This window comes from Herpailurus yagouaroundi, unplaced genomic scaffold, assembly GCF_014898765.1.
Source record: "Herpailurus yagouaroundi ecotype Mexico unplaced genomic scaffold, PumYag 162, whole genome shotgun sequence".
Taxonomy (NCBI): Eukaryota; Metazoa; Chordata; class Mammalia; order Carnivora; family Felidae; genus Herpailurus; species Herpailurus yagouaroundi.
In genome coordinates, this window is record NW_024412403.1 from 61,164,675 (window position 1) to 61,186,390 (window position 21,716).

Genomic DNA, 21,716 nt, shown 5'->3' on the forward strand with positions numbered 1-21,716 from the left:
TGAACAAGGAAGGGTCAGAGAGAGAGGGAGACATAGAATCTGAAACCAGCTCCGGGCTCTGAGCTGACAGCACAGAGGCCGATGGGCGGCTTGAAGCCACAAACCTTGAGATCATGACCTGAGCCGAAGTCGGACGTTTAACCGACTGAGCCACCCAGGCGCCCCTATTATAACATATATTTACCAGTTTCTGATTGGATAGAGTCAGTAATTTCAATAGTATGTGGTAAAGGGGACTTCATGGGAAGGAACACAGCATCAAGGGCACAGTCATCAACTGTGAGGCACCATTCATTTTTCCAACTTTAATAGGCCATGTTGGGCTGTTAAATGGAGAAACCATACAGATAATCACTCTTTCACTAATTAGGTCTTTTATAGTAAATCCCAATCCTCAAAGGCCCTGTTTAATGTTATATTGAGTTGAGTTGTATTTACTATTTTAGCTAGGGGTTGAGGGAGTGGTCCATGGCTTTTTAAAAAGCCATTTGTATGCTCCAAAGACTCTTTAAATTTATTGTTGGGTCAGAGCATCCACTGCCAATATGGAATATTTTAGGGTGATGTGTACTATACCATTACCTGGAAGAATTTCAGCAAGACAGAAGTTCTGGTGGTTAAAGTGACACATACCTATTTATTATCTATTTTATGTTGAGTATTTCCCTAAATTTAGTGGGATCTCCAGGTATAACTGTAGTTTGAGCCCAGTATTGATTAAAGTCATGAAAATTTGCCACTTAAGGCATTTCAGCAGATGTTGAAGTTAATTCAAAAACCTGTGCTATAGAGATATAAAAGCCAATCTTTACCTTTTGTTGTATAAATTATTTTAGTAAATTTTGGATTTCCAACTGGGCCAAATTGTGGACTTCTCTATTTTGTTGTTGTTTCTTTGTTTGTTTCTTTATTGTTTTTCTCTCTTTTGGTGGTGAGTGAATATATTTCAAGTGGAGGCAGTCCTGTCTATCATTTCATATTTATAAATTTCATCCTCCAGAGAGCCTCAAATCAGTGTTACCAGGGTTAGGGGTATGTGGTTACTTTGTGGAGTTTAAAAACCCTGAGCTTGGGGCGCCTGGGTGGCTCAGTCAGTTAAGTGTCTGATTTCAGCTCAGGTCATGATCTCACAGCTCATGGGTTCAAGCCCCACATCTGTGCTGACGGCTCAGAGCCCGGAGCCTGCTTCAGATTCTGTGTCTCCCTCTCTCTCAGCCCCTCCCCTGCTCATGCTCTGTCTCTCTCTCTCTGTCCCTCTGTCTCTCTCTCTCTCTCAAAAATAAATAAACGCTAAAAAACAAAAACAAAAAAACCAACCCTGAGCTGAAGCTGAGTTTGAATTACCCCTTTGCTGTGCCACATGGGTTCCATGGCTGCTTTTCTCTGTAACCTGGAGGATCAGGATTTTTGTTACAATAGAGGCATAGGTACCAGTGGCAGCAGGGCAACAGCAGGAACAACAGAGGTATTTAAGGGTCCAGGTGAGCCATGTGTTCTCACAATGGTTGCTCCCTTCCCTCCTCCCGGCTCTTTTCTCTCTCTCTCTTTTTTTACTCCAAAATGACTCTCTTTCATGAGTGACTGCCCAAATGGGTCCATCTCTTGCACAGAGTGTGCTCTTTCCCCAGAATGCTCCATAGACTGGGGGTCAATGCCTGATTCATTGATTTTAACTACATTGTTTGTATAAATCAGAGTTAATTTACCAATTTCCCACAAATTATGGTTAGTAAGTTTGTTTCCACTTTCTTAGTACTATAACCATTGTTGACTCCATGTGCACAGAGTTTTAGTTTATACCCATTCTAGACCAGAGCAGGCATTGCAAATTATTCTCCAAAGAGGTTGAACTAATTGTCATCCCCCTTACATGGTATTTTTTACTGTTATTAAACAGTAAAAAATATTTTTTACTGTTATTAAACAGCTATTCCTCTAGCTGACTGTGACTTCTGGAAGCTAAGGACTTCCTTTTATTCATTTTTGAATTCCCAGTGCCAATTAAACTACCTAATGAGTAGTAGTAGTTGGAGAATATTTGTCACATGTGTAAATATATGAACTGTAGAAGAAAAAACATGTTAATTACTGTTTCCTAAATGCTTAAATATTGTTTTCAAGTTAATTTGTGTATTTTGAACACTAACTCTTTTCATTTTTAAAATGAGCATTTCTCAATAAGTAATTTAAATTGTTGATACTTGTTTCCAGGCAATAAATGCAGGGGATTCAAGCTTTGCCCCTGAGCCACAGGAAGAGTTAGAGGAGAATCCTAGCCCAGTTGCGGATGAGAATAACACAGTGTCAGCAAAAAAACAGGGGCCAAATTTACATAACTGGAGTGGTGACTGGAGCTTTTGGGTAATATTTTTTCTTTCTTATATTTTCACTTTAATCTTAAATGCAAATTTTCTTTAAATTTATAGCAGTTCATAGAATGTTTATAATATTTTATTAGCTTCTTGATTTTAGACAGTTAAGTTTTACCAGAGTCCGAGACATTTCTGATTATGCTCTTCTTTGGCCACTAGAATGCACTGTTGTCTGGTTTGATGGAGTGGAATTATCTGCTTCAGTTTTCCTGGGAGAAAACTACAGCACAGAATTGGATTCTACCTACGTTGTTGTTCACTATATTGCAAGAGACTAACATTATGCAGAAACCATATTTCTAAATGTTACTGAGAAACCAGCTATTTTACATAACTTTGATTTAATAAACTTTTTTTTAACGTTTATTTATTTTTGGGACAGAGAGAGACAGAGCATGAACGGGGGAGGGGCAGAGAGAGAGGGAGACACAGAATCGGAAACAGGCTCCAGGCTCTGAGCCATCAGCCCAGAGCCTGACGCGGGGCTCGAACTCACGGACCGCGAGATCGTGACCTGGCTGAAGTCGGACGCTTAACCGACTGCGCCACCCAGGTGCCCCTACATAACTTTGATTTAAAGAATTAGTTTTGATACCTAAAAGGAAGTTTAACAATGTTTGACCTGTAGAATATAGTAATTACAAGGTAAGTTTTAAAGTTAGGAGTTTCATATTCTCTTTGCACTGTACTTAGTTGCAGAACTGGGATGTGGGTCAAGTTTCCCCATTGTAAAATGAGACTTCTGCTTTGAGACTCATGATTAGGTGGATAGTGTCTTTTGGTAGGAACAACATTTCTATTGCCATATGAATGCTAGCATTTATTATCTTAAAGGACTCATTCCAAATCTACCAATTCCTGTCAGAGTTATAAGATATTTGACAGAATCTTGTATACTGCAACTATAACTGAAATTTATAGAAGATAATGAGACATATGTACTTCAAATATTAAGTCATTAGAAAGCTGCTCTCTTGACTCTTAGGTATACTTGGTAGCAGAATTTCTTGTAGTTTTACAGTAGCCTAAAAAAGAAATAATATTAATAGGTTATAAGGATTAGTACCATTATTCTCTTCATAATTAGTAGCTCAGTTATTGAATCTTTTTTTATAATTTACATCCAAGTTAGTTAGCATATAGTACAACAATGATTTCAAGGGTAGATTCCCTAATGCCCCTAACCCATTTATCCCATCCCCCTTCTCACAACCCCTCCAGTAACCCTCTGTTCTCCATATTTAAGAGTCTCTTATGTTTTTTCCCCCTCCCTGTTTTATATTATTTTTGCTTCCCTTCCCTTGTGTTCATCTGTTCTGTGTCTTACAGTCCTCATATGAGTGAAGTCATATGATATTTGTCTTTCTTTGACTAATTTTGCTTAGCATAATACCCTCTAGTTCCATCCACATAGTTGCAAATGGCAAGATTTCATTCTTTTTGATTGCCGAGTAATATTCCATTGTATATATATACCACATATTTATCCATTCATCCATCGATGGACATTTGGGCTGTTTCCATACTTTGGCTATTGTTGATAGCGCTGCTATAAACATTGGGGGGGGTGTGCCCCTTCAAAACAGCACACCTGTATCCCTTGGATAAATACCTAGTAGTGCAGTTACTGGGTCGTAGGGTAGTTCTATTTTTAGTTTTTTGAGGAACCTCAATACTGTTTTCCAGAGTGACTGCACCAGTTTGCATTCCCACCAGCAGTGCAAAAGAGATCCTCTTTCTCCACATCCTTGCCAACATCTGTTGTTGCCTGAGTTGTTAATGTTAGCCATTCTGACAAGTGTGAGGTGGTATCTCATTGTGGTTTTGATTTGTATTTCCCTGATGATGAGTGATGTTGAGCATTTTTTCATGTGTCGGTTGGCCATCTGGATGTCTTCTTTGGAGAAGTGTGTATTCATGTCTTTTGCCCACTTCTTCACTGGATTATTTGTTTTTTTGGGTGTTGGGTTTGGTAAGTTCTTTACAGATTTTGGATACTAACCCTTTACCTGATATGTTGTTTGCAAATAACATATTCTTCTCCCATTCTGTCAGTTGCCTTTTAGTTTTGCTGATTGTTTCCTTCGCTGTGCAGAAGCTTTTTATTTTGAGGAGGTCCCAATAGTTCATTTTTACTTTTGTTTCCCTTGCCTCCAGAGACATGTTGAGTAAGAAGTTACTATGGCCAAGGTCAAAGAGGTTTTTGCCTGCTTTCTTCTGGAGGGTTTTGAAGGCTTCCTGTCTTACATTTAGGTCTTTCATCCATTTTGAGTTTATTTTTGTGTATGGTGTAAGAAAATGGTCCAGGTTCATTTTTCTGCCTGTCGCTGTCCAGTTTTCCCAGCACCACTTGCTGAAGAGACTGTCCTTATTCCATTGGATATTCTTTCCTGCTTTGTCAAAGATTAGTTGACCATACGTTTGTGGGTCCATTTCTGGGTTTTCTCTATTCTGTTCCATTGATCTGAGTGTCTGTTCTTGTGCCAGTACCATACTGTCTTGATGATTACAGCTTTGTAATACAGCTTGAAGTCCGGTGAATGTTATTGAATCTTAACATGAAAAAGTTTCTGACTTCCTATTAAGAAACTTAAGTTTTTTAAAACCATATCTGAAGGAAAATGTTTAATTGCTAACAAATATACCAAATAATTATACTTCCTGAAAATCATGTCATCTATATTGATTATATTATTCTTGGTTTCATTCAGAGACAGTTTATGACTACTGTAGTGTTTTGGCCCTTCTGCACTATGATCGTGTAGCTTTGTTATGGATTGGAAAACCTTTATAATTCCAAGGGCTATCTACAGGACTAAATAGTCACTGTGGTTATTCTTTGCAGACTTAACCTAAGAAGAAGGGTAAAGCTAAAAAAGGAACAAGCAGGGGAATGAGGATTTAGAAATAGGAGAGAGGAAGAAAAGAGGTATGTGTTCTAGACCTTTGCTACTCAAACTGTAGTATGTGGGCCAACAGACTTGGCTTCACCTGTCTGCTGATTAGAAATGCAGAGTCTTGGGCCCGATCTCAGACCTATTGAATTAGAGTCTTTATTTCACAAGAATTCTTGGAGATTTGTATGAACATTCAAGCTTGAGAAGCACTTGTTTAGAGTGTTGAAAGTCTACTTTGTCTCAGTTTAGGTCTATATGCTAATTACAAGCACTTTGTTTTGAGGAATGAAAAACATTTTTTGTAATGTTTATTTATTTTTGAGGGACAGACAGAGCGTGAATGGGGAAGGAGCAGAGAGAGAGGGAGACACAGAATCTGAAGCAGGCTCCAGGCTCTGAGCCGTCAGCACAGATGTGGGGCTTGAACCCACGAGCCATGAGATCATGACTTGAGCTGAAGTCGGACACTTAGCCAACTGAGTCACCCAGGTGCCCCAAGAATTGATAACTTTTTAAAGTTTTGTTATTTAAAGAGTTAAGCTCCCAGGACCTGAAAAATTCACTAGTGTCGATTAACTCATATATTTTGGCCTGGCTAACTCAGTTGTTCCACAATAGTGAATCTACAGGGAAGCATGGTATCATTTAATGAATTGGAGATTGGGAACAAAAAATTTGGGATAGAGTACGTACGCTCTGTGCCTGGTGATTTCACTGTGTGGTACTCTTGACTATGTTGTTCAACCTGTCAGGCGCCTCATTTCTAAAATGAGAGATCAGGCCTTGGTATTGCAACATTAGTGTGTCTTGAATCAATAGGGAAAAAGGTGGAGGAGGTGTTTGGCTAGCAAGTGCTCATAATTTACATTTCTGGCAGCTGTGTATCAGTCATAAAAAACTCTGGGCATATATAGTGGGAGTATGTTACATGTGGAACACCTTTCCTTAAGAGTGGTAGAAAGGGGTGAAAAGTGCTAGAGAAGACAGAGGACCTGCTATTTGTAATATTGGAAAAGATATTTTGATGATTCCCCCCAAATAAAAAATTGTGAAAACTTGGCAAAAGGATACAAGACAGTGAAACAAAGTTTAAGTTTTTTTTGTCGTTGCTGAGGCTGGTTTCTTCTAGACTCTATGCATTTAATCTTGTGCTGCTTGACAAATTGGCTAGTGATTGTCTTTCTGACAGTAGCGCTTTATTTTTTCAGTTTTATTGACTTATTTTACTTCTAGGGTAGTTAGCAGCTGACAGTAGGACTTTAAAGAAGTTTGATCAAATTACCATAGCATTGGACAGTGAGATCAATAGCTGTGGATATTCTATTTCAATCCCATAATTTTAAGATAGGAATCTTAATGGTTATATTTATTTTCTTTTATACTTAAAAATGAAAATGTTTAAGCCTACTGTGTGAGAAATTAGTCTTATTAATAACTTTTAAGTCCCAGTATAACAATAATTATGTGAAAAGGAAGAGAATAAACTTGAAATAAACTTAATGGCAAACAAATATTTATCCTTTTGCCCTTTAACTGTTAGTAAAAATATACCGCAAAAAACCCCACATCCAACCAACCAAACAAAAAAAACACTTTTTTTTTCCTGACTAAAATGATGATTCCAGGTAGATTAATGTTCCAGAGGAAAAGCATTCAGAGGTCTGCAGAAGATGCATTTACTTAATGTAACTTCTCTTCATGATGTTGAACTAGTAACTTTTGAAAGTAGAAAAAAGCATTTGAGATTTTCTGTTGCTTATGTTTAGGAAATGACATACTTATCTGGACTTTTTTTTTTTTTAATGTTTGTTTTTGAGAGAGAGAGAGAGAGAGAGAGAGAGAGACAGAGTGTGAGTGGGGGAGGGGCAGAGAGAGAGAGAAAGACACATAATCTGAAACAGGCTCCAGGCTCTGAGCTGTCAGCACAGAACCCAACATGGGGCTCGAACTCTGGAACGGTGAGATCATGACCTAGGCCGAAGTCAGATGCCTAACCAACTGAGCCACCCAGGTACTCCTTACCTGGGCTTTCTAATAGAAATAATAGTGCTTTGGATAAGGTACTTAATTTTAGGCATTCCTTTTTATGTTGATATTTCATTAATATTAAATTTCTCTTTAAAAATATTTGTCATTTGTATATACTTATTTCTTTAATAGCTGATTTACTTGATAATTGTATTTTAAAAGTGGAGGCATTTATAAAGTTTTCTGAATTGTGTAACTAAAATTTGTTTAGGGGTGTTTTCCTTTGAGTGTATATTTGAAAATCTTGGCAAATATACATAGAATAAAGAACATATGAAATCTCATATTCCTCAGATCTTTGAATCTGGAAGGGAGACAGGGAAAAAAAAGAAAGAATAGGAGAGTTTTAAAAGAGGTTAGAGTTTAAATTTGTCATTTTAAAAATATTTTTGTTCTAAAACATTTCAAGGATAAAACAAGTGTAGATTTTGAAACATTATATATGTACAAATAATAACTACTCTACTTAAGTTTTGGTAGAAAATATTTAGAGTTGAAATTCTTTAGATCATAATAAACTTTTTTCTAATTATACAAGAAATCATAAGTCTTGACTCTGTACTTTATCATTGACTTACAGCATGATCATAGTCATGTTATTCACAAGTAAGCTTTTTTATTGGATACAACTTACCACAAACATGATTTAGAATTAGGTACACCATGAGGATTAATTAATGTTATACTGTTAAATAACAATAAAAACAAAACCCAAGAGGATTAATTAGTATGTTTGAAATGTACTTTGGCAACTTTAGAAAAGGTGTTTTCTGTAATCAGACGTTGTCCTCCACACAGAATATCTTGAATTTATTCAAGGTAAAAAGGATATTTTAGACATTGACTTTCGTAGCTGATAAAAAAGAATGAACTTATTTTCTAGTTTCTGTTGGATTTGAAAATAATATTTTATTCATTAATATTCAATTATAGATTTTGTTTGAAAATCTAGATATGTTATTAATTTTAGATTTAATTATAAAGGAATAGGAACTAACATTTCTGGCAATATGGAAAGAGGACCTTTTTTTTTTTTTTAATATGTGAAATTTATTGTCAAATTAGTTTCCATACAACACCCAGTGCTCGTCCCAACAGGTGCCCTCCTCAATACCCATCCCCCACCCTCTCCTCCCTCCCACCCCCCATCAGCCCTCAGTTTGTTCTCAGTTTTTAAGAGTCTCTTATACTTTGGCTCTCTCCAACTGTAACCTCTTTTTTTTTTTCCCTTCCCCTCCCCCATGGGTTCCTGGTAAGTTTCTCAGGATCCACATAAGAGTGAACACATATGGTATCTGTCTTTATCTGTATGGCTTATTTCACTTAGCATAACACTCTCCAGTTCCATCCACATTGCTACAAAGGGCCATATTTCATTCTTTCTCATTGCCATGTAGTACTCCATTGTGTATATAAACCACAATTTCTTTATCCATTCATCAGTTGATGGACATTTAGGCTGAGAAAGAGGACCATTTAACTTAAAAACTCCTCTGTTACAAAGTACCTAGAAATGCTGTATGAAATGTTACAAACATGTTTATAAATTGAATGTCTGGGCTCACGGAATAGCAAGGGAACTACCCGAGGGCTAAAAAAGAAGAGGGAACTGATTATCAGAGTTGTAAGCACATGAGCTAATGTTGAGGCAGCCTGGGGAGTTAATTAGTCTCTGTAACGAAAACTTTAATGGCTACACTGGGATAGAAGACATGTCTTGGACTTGTATGAATTAGAACAGAGAACTTATAAAGCCATGACTCTTGAAGAGTTATACATTCTGTGAAAGGTAGGCTAAGAAAAAAATCCACCTACATCTGCCCATTGAAGACAAGGAAGCTTATTTGTCTAAACTTGGGCTTTGGGTGGTAGAGGAGGGAAATATTCCTGAGAGTACACAACTATAGTTGATCTCTCATGAAGTTTTGGGACCTGAATTTAATACTTTATGAGTGAGCAGAAGGATATTCAATGAATAGCATATTGCTTCAAAATTTTGGATAGAACTACTAGGTAAAGACTATAAAATCATTATTTGATATTATTTAAGACTTAATAGAAGAAATTAAGCATGCAATAAGTGGGTAAGACATTTTTTAAAAAAAATTTTTTTAACGTTTATTTATTTTTGAGACAGAGAGAGACAGAGCATGAACAGGGGAGGGTCAGAGAGAGAGGGAGACACAGAATCCAAAACAGGCTCCAGGCTCTGAGCAGTCAGCACAGAGCCCGATGCGGGGCTCGAACTCACATACCGCGAGATCGTGACCTGAGCCGAAGTCGGACACTTAACCGACTGAGCCACCCAGGCGCCCCAAGACATTCTTTTTTAATATGTTTGTTTGTTTATTTATTTATTTATTTTGAGAGAGAGTGTGTGTGTGTATGTGCACATGCACATGAGTTGGGGGAGGGACAGAGAGAGAGGAAAGAGAGAATCTCAAGCAGGGTCTGCACTGACAGAGGGCGCTGTTCGTGGGCTCAGTCCCACGAACCATGAGATCATGACCTGGGCTGAAATCAAGAGTCGGTCACTTAACCAACTGAGCTACCCAGGTGCCCCTGGATAAGACATTCTTAAAAACACTGGGCAGATTTGGAAAACAACCAAATTCAACTTCTAGAAATGAAAAATGTGGTTATTGAAATAATAATTTAAAAATTCAGTGGATGTGGGAAATACCAGATAAAGAGAAAGTCAGCAAATTGAAGGATATATATGAGGAAGTTATTCACACTGTACCACTGAGAGATAAAGATAGAAAATTTTAAAGAGAATGGCTCGAGATATAAGGAGAAAAGTAGAGGAGTCCATTATGGTTCCATTAGAAGTTTCAGAAGATCAACATAAAGGCAACATTCAAAAAGAATATAGCTGAAAATGTTCTACTCTTGATGAAAGATGTCAGAATCAGGAGGTACGGTGAGTCTCTCACACGGTAAATGAAAAGAATATATGAGCAGAGAAATTATTATCATATAAGTGACAAAGGTAGATGTACATCAATTAAGATAGGAGAAGTCTTTTTTAAAGTGTATTTGTTATTATTTTTTATTAAACTCTACACCCAACATGGGGCTTGAACTAATAACCCCAAAATCAAGAGTCGCATGTTCTTCTGACTGAGGCAGCCAGGCCCCCAGGAATAGCCTTAATAATTCATTTGAGTGTCATCTATGCACCAGCCTATTCTAAGTGAACTCGGGGGTGTCTCTGCCATTCTAGAGCTGACTGGGAGATGGATAGTATACACCTGAGCAAATGTATAATATTTTTTTGTTTCAAGTTTTTATTTAAATTCTAGTTAACATATTGTGTAATATTGGTTTCAGGAGTAGAATTTAGTAATTCATCATTTACATAGAACACCCAGTGCTCATCACAAGGGCCCTCCTTAATACCCATTACCCATTTAGCCAATGTTCCTATCTACCTTCCCTCCAGCAACCCTCAGTTTGTTCTCTATAGTTAAAGGTCTTTAATGGTTTGCCTCTCTCTCTCTCTCTGCAAATGTGTAATATTATGTCAGGTAGTGATAGAAGCTCTAAAGATAATAGAAGCATGTAAGGTGTAGAGAATCACATGGAAGGGAGTAGCATTTTCAGTCAAGATGGTCTGGAAAAGCTTCTCTGAGGAGGTGCCATTTGAGAGAGCCCTATGAGGGACAAAGAAAGAATACTGATGAACCATGAGAAGAAAGGAAAATGGAAGTGGGGTTCTGTGGGAAGGCAAGAGTCGGGAATAAGATTGGCTTGTTTGACAGTTTCCTTATGGAGTCAGATATGGTGAGTGAAGAAGAAGAAAAAGATCAAGGATAATAATTTCTAGGTTTTTGGTCAGTGCAACGGGGTGCATGGAAGCATTGCTTAGGAGAAGAGAAAGATGCAGATAGCAGGGGGACGAAGTAGTTTTGGGAGTTGGGAAAATGCAGTTGGAGATGCATATTTGATATATAAGTAGAAAAGTCTAGTAGACAATTGGATTTATGACATGAATCGTAGGAGAGAGATTGAAGCAGGAAATAAATTTTGAAGACTTTGAGTATGGATGGTATTTAAAGACAGATTTTTGGAGTGCCTGGGTGGCTCAGTTGGTTAAGCATCTGACTGCTCAGGTCATGATCTCATGGTTCCTGAGTTCGAGCCCGCATCTGCACTGTCAGTGCAGAGCCTGCTTGGGATTCTCTCTCTCCTGCTCTCTCTGCCCTTCTCCAACCAATGCTTTTTCTCTCTCTCTCTCTCTCTCAAAATAAATAAACCTTAAAAAACATTAAAAAAATAAAACAGATTTATAAAGATTGGATGAGATCACCTAGGGAAAAAATATGGATGGAGAAAAGAAGTAGACTCTCCAGTGTTTAGAACCTCAGGTGGTGGAGCAGGAACTAGCAAAAGAAACTGCGATTTGACTACTGAGATAAAATCTTAGGAAGTGTGGCATCCTCAAAGGCAAATGATGGAAGTCTTTTAAGGACAGAGTGACCTACTGTGATAGGTAGAATAAGGTGAGAGCTGAAAATTGACTACTGGATTTGCAAAGTAGAGGATTCTAGTGACATTAAAAAGTACAGTTTGGGGGCAAAAACCTGATGGAAGCACTAGGTTTTAGACTGCTGTCCTAATCTTCCTTTGTAAGGTTTGAATTTGATTACCCAAAGCAATAGAGGGCTGAAGGAAGAAAATTCATATTTCATTAAAAACAATGTATACTTCTTTAAAGATGACCATATCAACATGGAAAAATATTTTGGTAAAGTAGCATGACTACTAAGAAATTAGCAGTAAATTAGCATATTTAAATAAATGACATGGAGAATGTGGAAAGTAACTGAAATAGTAATGTGTTACTGGGTTATTAATTAGGGCTTCAACCTAAGTATATCCTTTTGATTATCTAGGACAATGAGAAATTTTATTTTATTTTTTTAAAGTTGGTTTATTTTTACTTAGAGAGAAAGAGAGAGAGACAGAGACAGAGACAGAGACAGAATATCAAGCAGGCTCCTGCTGTCAGTTCAGAGCTGCATGAACCATGAGGTCATGAACTGAGCTGAAAGAAACCAAGAGTCGGAGGCTTAACCGACTGTGCCACCCAGGCGCCCCCCTCCTTTTTTTTTTAAGTTTATTTATTTTTATTTTTGAGAGAGAGAGAGTAGGACGATGAGAAAGTTTAAATAGCACATGCAAACCAAATTAAAATAATACAAAAATTCTACCTCAGCATTCTCTATCTACCTTTCCAAAAAACCTTTTCTTAGACATGAGATGTGAACTTAAAAGCAATGACATTGATCCCATGAGCCACGTACAAGAGTGAGTTTCTATTACACTAGTCACATTTTGCTCAATAATTAAATGATTTTACTTGTGTTATTTCTCTGGTGAAAATGTTATGGAGGAGAACAAACATGAGTATGGGGAATGACCTCTGAATCAGCTTTAAAACTACTTTAAAGCATTTCCCCCTTTTACATAGAATTAACACATTTATTCTAACCTTACGAACTTTCTTCTTTTACTTTTTTTTTTTACTTTTAGTTTGAGATAATTTTAGACTCACATGGAGTTGTAAGAAATGATACAGATACCCTGTACTCTTTCAACAGTTTTCCCCCAATGACAACATCTTACAAGACTATACGACAATATCACAACCAGCATATTGACATTGATACAGAACATTTGCATCACAGCAAGAACTATTTTTATAGACACAGCTTTTTTATAGTGTTCCCTTCCCCCTACTCAACCCTTAGCAACCACTCCATTCCTATAATTATTCTCCATTTCTATAATTATGTCATTTCAAGAATATTATATAAATGGAATCATATAGTATGTAACCTTTTAATTTTCTTAACGTTTATTTATTATTGAGAAACAAAGAGAGACAGAGCATGAGCATGAGAGGGGCAGAGAGAGGGGGAGACACAGAATCTGAAGCAGGATCCAGGCTCTGAGCTGTCAGCATAGAGCTCGATACAGGGCTTGAACTCACAAACCATGAGATCACGATCTGAGCCAAAGTCAGACACTTAACTGACTGAGCCACTCAGGTGCCGCCAGTATGTAACCTTTTATATTAGCTATGCACTCATCATAATTCCCTGGAGATCCATCTATTTTGTATACTAACATTTCATTAAAGTTTATGTATGTATGAATGTACATATATAATATGTACATATCTATTATTATATGTATATATATATTATTATTTTTAAAAATAATCTCTATACCCAATGTGGGGCTGGAACTCCCAACCCAGAGGTCGAGAGTCGGATGCTCTTGATCCTGACTGAGCCAGCCAGGCGCCCCAGTTCATTCCTTTTTAATGCTGAGTAGAATTCCGTGGTATGGATGTACCATAGTTTTAACCATATATCCACTGAAGAATATCTGGGCTATTTCCAGTTTAGGGCTATGATGAATAAAACTGCTGTAGATATTCATGTACAGGTTTTTGTGTGAACATAGCTTTCCTCTCTAGGGGTAAATGCCCAGGAATGCAATTGTTGGGTCATTGATAGTTACATATTTAGTTTTTAAGGAACTGCCAGTCTGTTTTCCAGAGTGGTGGTACCATTTTATATTCCTGCCACAGTGTGTGGGTGATCCAGTTTTTACACATTCTTGCCTTCTTGCTGAGTGTTTTCATCATGGAAGGAGCTCTTCCATGTAAGTTTTAAAATAATCTTGTGTTTGGGGCGCCTGGGTGGTGCAGTCGGTTAAGCGTCCGACTTCAGCCAGGTCACGATCTCGCGGTCCGTGAGTTCGAGCCCCGCGTCAGGCTCTGGGCTGATGGCTCGGAGCCTGGAGCCTGTTTCCGATTCTGTGTCTCCCTCTCTCTCTGCCCCTCCCCCGTTCATGCTCTGTCTCTCTCTGTCCCAAAAATAAATAAACGTTAAAATAATCTTGTGTCAGATATCTTTTAGGATATATTTTAATTAATTACTTTTGATATTTCCACTTTTGGTGTGCTTCATTTCTTCTTGTGAATTTGAGTTTACCATACTATAGCCTTTCTTTGCAGTCTGAGGACTTCCTTTCACATTTCTTTGAAGCAGGTCTGCTGTCTCCATTGTTTATGTTGACAAATCAGCCAGTAATTATACTAGTTTTTACCTGTATGTACATGTCATTTTTCTCTTGCGTTCATGTTCTTCTTTGTCTTTCACAGTTTAACTGTCCTTCAGTTGTCAACAATTGTCCAACAATTTCCCTGTCCTTCTTGGTTAATTGAGCTTCTTTGATCTATAGATTAATATTTCTCTGCAGATTTTGAAAGTTTTAACCATTATTTCTTCAAGTGTTTTTCTGCCTGCCCTTTACCTTTCATTACTTCTGTTGTGTATATATATATATATATTTTTAATTTTTTTAAATATTTTTTTTTAATTTTTTTTTCCAACGTTTATTTATTTTTGGGAAAGAGAGACAGAGCATGAACGGGGGAGGGGCAGAGAGAGGGAGACACAGAATCGGAAACAGGCTCCAGGCTCTGAGCCATCAGCCCAGAGCCTGACGCGGGGCTCGAACTCCCGGACCGCGAGATCGTGACCTGGCTGAAGTCGGACGCCCAACCGACTGCGCCACCCAGGCGCCCCTGTATATATTTTTTTTAAATTAATCTTTGAGAGAGAGAGAGAGAGAGAGAGACTGAGCGCGAGCAGATGAGGGGCAGAAAGAGAGAGAGACACAGAATCTGAAGTAGGCTCCAGGCTCTGAGCTGTCAGCACAGAACCCGCGAACAGTGAGATCATGACCTAGGTGGCTCAGCCTACTGAGTGTATTTTGAATCGCTTAATTTTGTCTCATGGGTCTCTGAGTCTGTTCATTTTCTACAATCTTTTCCATCTCTGTTCTTCAAATTGGATAATTTTTGCTAATAATCTTTAAGTTCACTGATTCTTTCCCTGCTATGTTGAATTTTTGTTGAGCCCCTTCAGTGAATTTTTTATTTCAGTGAATGTAGTTTTCAACTCCAGAATGTCCTTTTTTTTCCTTAAAAATTTTTTTAAAATGTGTTTGTTGAGATTCTCTATTTGTTGAATCACTATTGACATGTTTTTCTTTAATTCTTTAAGCATGATTCTCTTTAGTTGTTTGATTTGTAATATTTGTAATAATTGCTTTGATGTCTTTGTCTGCTAAATGTAGTATTTGGGGACCCTGAAAGACCCTACTGCCTGCTTTTCTCTTTCCTTAGTATGAGTCACATTTTTCTGTTTCTTGGCATGTTTCATAGTTTTTGTTGAACATTGTACTATTAAGATAATGTATTGTAGCAACTGTGGATTCTAATTGCATCCTCCCTACCCCTAAAGCTTGTTATTGATGATTTTTGTTTGTTTAGTAACTTGCCTAGAGTAAATCTGTGAAATCTATTTGTCTTATCTCTGCTCAGCTTAGTATTGTTGTTGGTTTTATTTATTTTTTATTATTATCAAAACATTTTTTAATGGTTATTCATTTTTGAGACAGAGAGAGACAGAGCACGAACAAAGGAGGGGCAGAGAGAGAGGGAGACACAGAATCCGAAGCAGGCTCCAGGCTCTGAGTGTCAGCACAGAGCCCGATGTGGGGCCCGAACCCATGAACCGTGAGATCATGACCTAAGTTGAAGTTGGACGCTTAACCGACTGAGCCACCCAGGTGCCCCTTGTTGTTTTTATTTTCAAGGCTGGCTTCCTAGTGGTCACCCCTTATGTCAGCCAGTGATTGGTCAGAAATTTTGCTTTTTTGAGAATTTTTTTTAATGTTTATTTATTCTTTGAGAGAGAGAGAGAGAGAGAGAGAGAGAGAGAGCGCATGAGCAGGGGAGGGGCAGAGAGAGGGAGACACAGAATCTGAAGCAGGCTCCAGGCTATGAGCTGTCAGCAGAGAGCCCAATGCGGGGCTCAAACTCACGAACCGTGAGTTCATGACCTGAGCCAAAGTTGGATGCTTAGCCAACTGAGCCACCCAGGTGCCCTGGAAATTGTGCTTAAATACATAGAGCCAGTAAGACTTTTTTCTTCTGCTGAGAGATCTGTGTGTAGGTTGGGGAATGTATTCAATGTTCAGGCCGTTTTCAAGTTTGTCTCAATTTTTATGTTTCCCCAAGACTTGTTTCTAGCCAGGAATGTGTGGATAGTATGGGAACTCTGTAGTCTCTGCTACCCATGCATGCAGCTTCTGTTTAGCCAGGAATACATGGGAAGTTTATGAACCCCATTTATGGCTGTCTCTCCTCCAAGATCTCTTTGTTAAGTCTGCTGCTAATCTGCCAGTGGGCTTATTTCTTGCCACAAATGAGACTACAACCTCACACTCTTGTGGATAGCTTCAGAATTTTCCCTTTCACTTCTGGGCATAGCTTTTCTGCTCTCCACTCTGAACCATCTCAGCCATCTCACTCAGCATAGCTGCTAGTTTTCATAGCCTACACAACTGCCCTCGTGGAACTGTCACACTGCCACAGTGATTTAACCGATGGGGGAGGATGAGTAAGGGCCACTGGGCAAGGAAACAGTGCCACAGACTTCCGCTGCTTCTAAGTTTGGTAGATTTTCATGAAAAAAATGCTTCTCAGTTTATTGCATGACTTTGGTCAATTTCCAATAATTTGAGATGATGTTTTTTGATAGTTTTTTATTTGCTTTTGTAGAGAGAATTTGCTAAACTCCTTACTCCAGCATGCTGGGAGCTTCCTTTTCTTGCTTTTGGTGTTTTTTGAAATGTTTATGTATCTAGTTTTTCATATAAAAATGTACAAAATATTGCATAAGAAGCATGTTATTTTACAGTCCATTTAAATTTGTTCAAGACACTACCTTTTAGTTCATCTAATAAAGATTATAATTAAATGGAAATTTAATCTTTTTATTGTTGCAGATTTCAAGTGCCACCTATAAAGACAGGAATGAGGAATACAAAAGACAGTTCACACACTTACCTGATACAGAGAAGCTGATAGCAGGTAAAACAGACAGGAAGTTGCAAAAAACCATTTTACTACCTCATTATCAAAAGAGAACTGACAAGTGACAATATTTGTAGAAAATTTGAGCCTTCGTGCTAGACAGAAAATATTTTTTAAGATAAGCAGCATGTTATTCTAATTAGACAATGTAAAACTAAGTTATAATTTGGGGAGGAGTGATTTCTGACTTATAAAAATATTCGGTACTAGCTAAGAAAAATAGAACTAAAAGGAAATAATTGTCACAATTTCTTCTGGTGCTTGTTTCATATGGTTTTGTAGGAAAAATTTAAATTTGCTGTTCAATATATATTAACTTTCCCCGGAAAAAGGTACTCCTTAACAGATTATAGAGCCAATTTTGTAAAATTTTCTGGGGCTATATTCTTATTCGTGTAATCCTTCTTTTTAAAGTTTGTTTGTTTATTTATTTATTTATTAAATGTTTATTTTTAAGAGTTTAAGGGGAGGGCCAGGGGCAGAGAGGGGGACAGAGGATACAAAGTGGGCTCTGTGCTGAGGACAGCAGTGAGCCTGATGCGGGGCTCGAACTCATGATCTGTGAGCACATACCTCACTGAAGTTGGCTGCTCAACCAACTGAGCCATCCAGGTGTCCCAAGTTTATTTATTTAGTTTTTAGTAATCTTTACACCCAATATGGTGCTTGAACTCATGACCTGGAGATCGAGTTGCAGGCTCTCCCAACTGAGCTAGCCAGGTGCCCCTCATGTAATCTTTCAGGTAGATTTTGTTTAAATAGACTTGAAGAGGAAAACTGTAACTATTTTTCTTACAAAAGTGCTTAATTTTTGATATAAGCTTAATATGTTTTTTTTATAATCAAAATATAAAACTAGGTTTTAATTTTAGTATATATTTCATTTAAACCATTTATTCATAGAAATTTCTGATTTCTGGTACTGTTGGGCAGTATTCAACACAATGTAACTGAATTTCTGTAGTTCAGCTCAGTACTTTAAATATCATAATGAGTTAAAACAACTTCTAAGAACATTTGAAAGCAATGTATTCTCATGACAAAATATTTAAATGCTATATAAGGGCATATAATGAGAAGTGAGTGGTCCTTCCAACCAAGACTGTTCCAACATACTTTTTGGGCTGTATAGCCACTTAGAGTAATTTCTTACGTATATTTCGAGAAGTTTTCTGTAGGCATTTCAAGGGGTATATATGTATATTCCTAACAGAATTTCTTTTTATTATTTTTTATTTTTTAAGTTTATTTATTCATTTTGAGAAAGAGAGGGAAAGCACACATGCAAGTGGGGTAGGGACAGAGAGAGAGGGAGAGAGAGAATCCCAAGCAGGCTCTATGCTGTCATCATGGAGCTCGATGCAGGGCTCGATCTCAGGAATCATGAGATCATGACCTGAGCCAAAATCAAGAGTCAGAAGCTTAACCAGCTGAGCCACCCAGGCATCCCCCCGCCTAAGAGAATTTCAGTGGGAACATACTGTGTTTACTCTTTGAACCTTGTTTAGAGCTCTTTTTATTAGCCTTACTTAAGGAATTACTTCATTCTTTTAATGCCTGCCCATATTCAACTAAATGAACTCTGTACTGCAATTTATTTAACAAATCCTTTATTGATGGACATTTTGATCACTTCCTGTCTGTTACTATTTCCACTAATGTTGCATTGAAACTTTTACATTTGTTTTAGCACATATGTGCACACACATTGTAAGATAAATTCTATGAAGTGGAATTGTGGTAAAAAGGTAATAAGTATTTAATAAGTTTCCTGTTGCCAAGTTACCCTCCAAAAAGTCTGCACCAATTTGCATTTTCATCAAAAGTGTATGTGAGTACCTGTTTTGCCCCACCTCAGGAAGTTTGCTTTAGTAAAATTTGGTAGTTAGAAATGGTACTTAATCATTGTTGAAATATGCCATGTTTTTAATTATAAAGGAGGTTGAACATCTATTTATATATGTATAAACCATTTGTATTTCTTTTTCTGTGAACATTTCATAAACTCTGCCCATTTTTCTGTTTTTTTGTCTTTTTCTTAATTTGTAGTAGCTTGTTAGATGTTTAAAAAATTAGATCTTTTCATGTGTGTTGCAAGTGTTTCTTTCCAGTTTGTCACTTGAAATCAAGTGACTTTTCAAGGAAACCTGTGTAAAATTTATCATACTTATCACTGCCTTCTTGAAAGAATTTAATCTGATAATGTAATGATACATATTCATTATAAAACATTAAAGCTCTGCAGAAAAATATAAGGAAAAAAATTGAAAAGTATTGGTAATCGTAACACCTACATATAAATTTAGTTCATATTGTTTGTATAGCTTTCTAGGTATTTTTCAGTATGTGAATTTGTTTTAAAAATTTTACACTTTTTAGTTTTCTCTCACTGATACAATGAACCTGTTTATTGTATAAAACTTGCAAAATACAGACTTTTACAAAGTAGAAAACTAAAACCAGGTTTAATTGTACCAAGCCACAGACTGAGAGAAAATAGTTGATAATCACATATCTGATTAAAAAAAAAATCCTTGTATTTAGAATGGAAATAAAAGTCAACAATAAGAACACAAACAACCCAATTAAAAAAATAGGTAAATACACTTTACCCAAGATATATATGGAGGACAGATAAGCATGTAAAAAAACCCTCCACATCAATTATTATAGGGGAATGCACATTAAAAGCACAAGCAAACTACCTGGCAGTGAGAATTGCTAAAATTCACAGCAACAACAAAACAATGGACAGCAGCAAATGAAGATGAGGCTGCAAGGCTCTCATCTCCTGGTGGTGGGAATGCAGGCTGGCGCAGCTGCTTTCAAAGGCAAGTTGGCAGTTTCTTGTAAAGTTAAACATGCACTTAACCGTATGACCTGGCAATCCTAGTTATTTTCTCAAGTGAACTGTAAGCTGATGTTCACAAAAGTCCTGTACATGAATGTTTATAGCATCTTTGTTAACAATGGGTAATAACCAAGATGTCATTCAACTGGTGAATGAATAAACAAACTGGCACATCCATATAATGGAATACTATTCAGCAATAAAAAGGAACAAGCTATTAATATGCATTGCAACATGGATGAATCTTCAATACATTTTCTAAGTGAGAAAAACAAAACTTAAAAGGTTACATGTTTTATGATTCCATTTATTTGACATTATGAAAAATGCAAATATATAGGGATGGAAAGCAGATTTGTGGACACTGGGAAAGGAGAGTGGTTTCACAAGGGTATTTTTACAGTGATGGAATGGTTCTATATGGTACTGGGGTGGTGGTAACATAATTGCATTTGTGAAGCCTTTATAGAGGTAACTTTATTGTATAAAAGTTGAAAAAGTCAACCAGAATATCAGGAGATCCCAGGTTGAAATTCCATCAGTAAGAAAAGGATCTAACTATATTACATACAAGTGACATATTGCACTCAAGGATGGGTTAGCATATATACATCTATTCCCTAGCTCTGTCTGTTGCTCGAGCCTAGAAACAGTGATACCTCAGTAAGCAGTCAGCATGTCCAGGACCCAGATATTGGTCTCTAAATACCATCCCCAATAAAAGGAATGAGAGCTCCTTGAAGAAATGGTCCATTCTGGGGCTGGGGCAGTGAAAATATGAGTGACTGTGGAGTAGCTTATAGTGCCAGAAAGTAAGGAAGTGCTAAAAAAAAAAAAAAAAAAAAAAAAAAGCCAATTTGAAAGAACTCCCAGTGGTCAAAGAGAGAATAATTTGAGCAATAAAATAAATAATGATAATATTGGATTATAACTTGAAGAATAAAATATCCATGAGTATATATTGATAAAAATAAATGCTTGAATAATTAAGCGTATGGGGAAGAAGACACAAATCTCCCTTCAGTGGTATCTCCAGGTAATTTATATGCACGTTAAAGTTTGAGAAGCACTGATCAAGGTAACACAAGTGCCAAACCTAAGGGTAAGAGCTTACTAGGTTCTTTTTCTCTGTACATAAAATACTGATGATGAAGAGGGTCTTTAAAAGATAACCAATCCATGTTTAGTTATACAACTGATTTCACCAGTGTGATCCCATGTCTAACATCCTGTATGCTGATAAACCACTAATTTAGCTAATGAAAACCCTTTTCTGTGTCTCTGCTAGTTAGCCAAACATTTGTTGTTAAACAGTAATAAAGGTAGCCTAAGGGCTTCTAGTAGCTCCTGAAGGAGTGTAGTTCTAATTAAATTGTTAGGTGACTTATCCCAAGTATGAATCCCTGATTAAACAACTAACTATCCCTAGAATATTTCTAAACATCTACTTTAGCTGGAGTCCACATTTTCACTCCTAATATTCATTTGTGCCTTCTTTATTCTTACTCTTCTTATTCCTGGCCAAAGAAAATGTTATGTTGGAGAAATACAATTAAAAACAAAATACCCTACCAATCCAGAAAACCTCTCACAAAAGTAGAAAA

At 37.1% G+C, this 21,716-nt stretch overlaps 1 protein-coding gene across 2 annotated transcripts in view; it reads left to right on the forward strand.

Moving 5' to 3' along the window:
* Positions 1 to 21,716, forward strand: part of GRAMD1C (GRAM domain containing 1C) — a 117,291-nt gene that overhangs the window by 3,536 nt on the left and 92,039 nt on the right. Inside the window, exons 2-3 of one of the 2 annotated variants that reach the window (XM_040484546.1) lie at positions 2,212 to 2,361; positions 17,174 to 17,258. In XM_040484546.1, coding sequence (XP_040340480.1) covers positions 2,212 to 2,361; positions 17,174 to 17,258 — 235 coding nt within the window. Of the gene's footprint in view, positions 1 to 2,211; positions 2,362 to 17,173; positions 17,259 to 21,716 lie in introns of those variants that run through there. The other variant, XM_040484548.1, reaches the window with a different exon arrangement.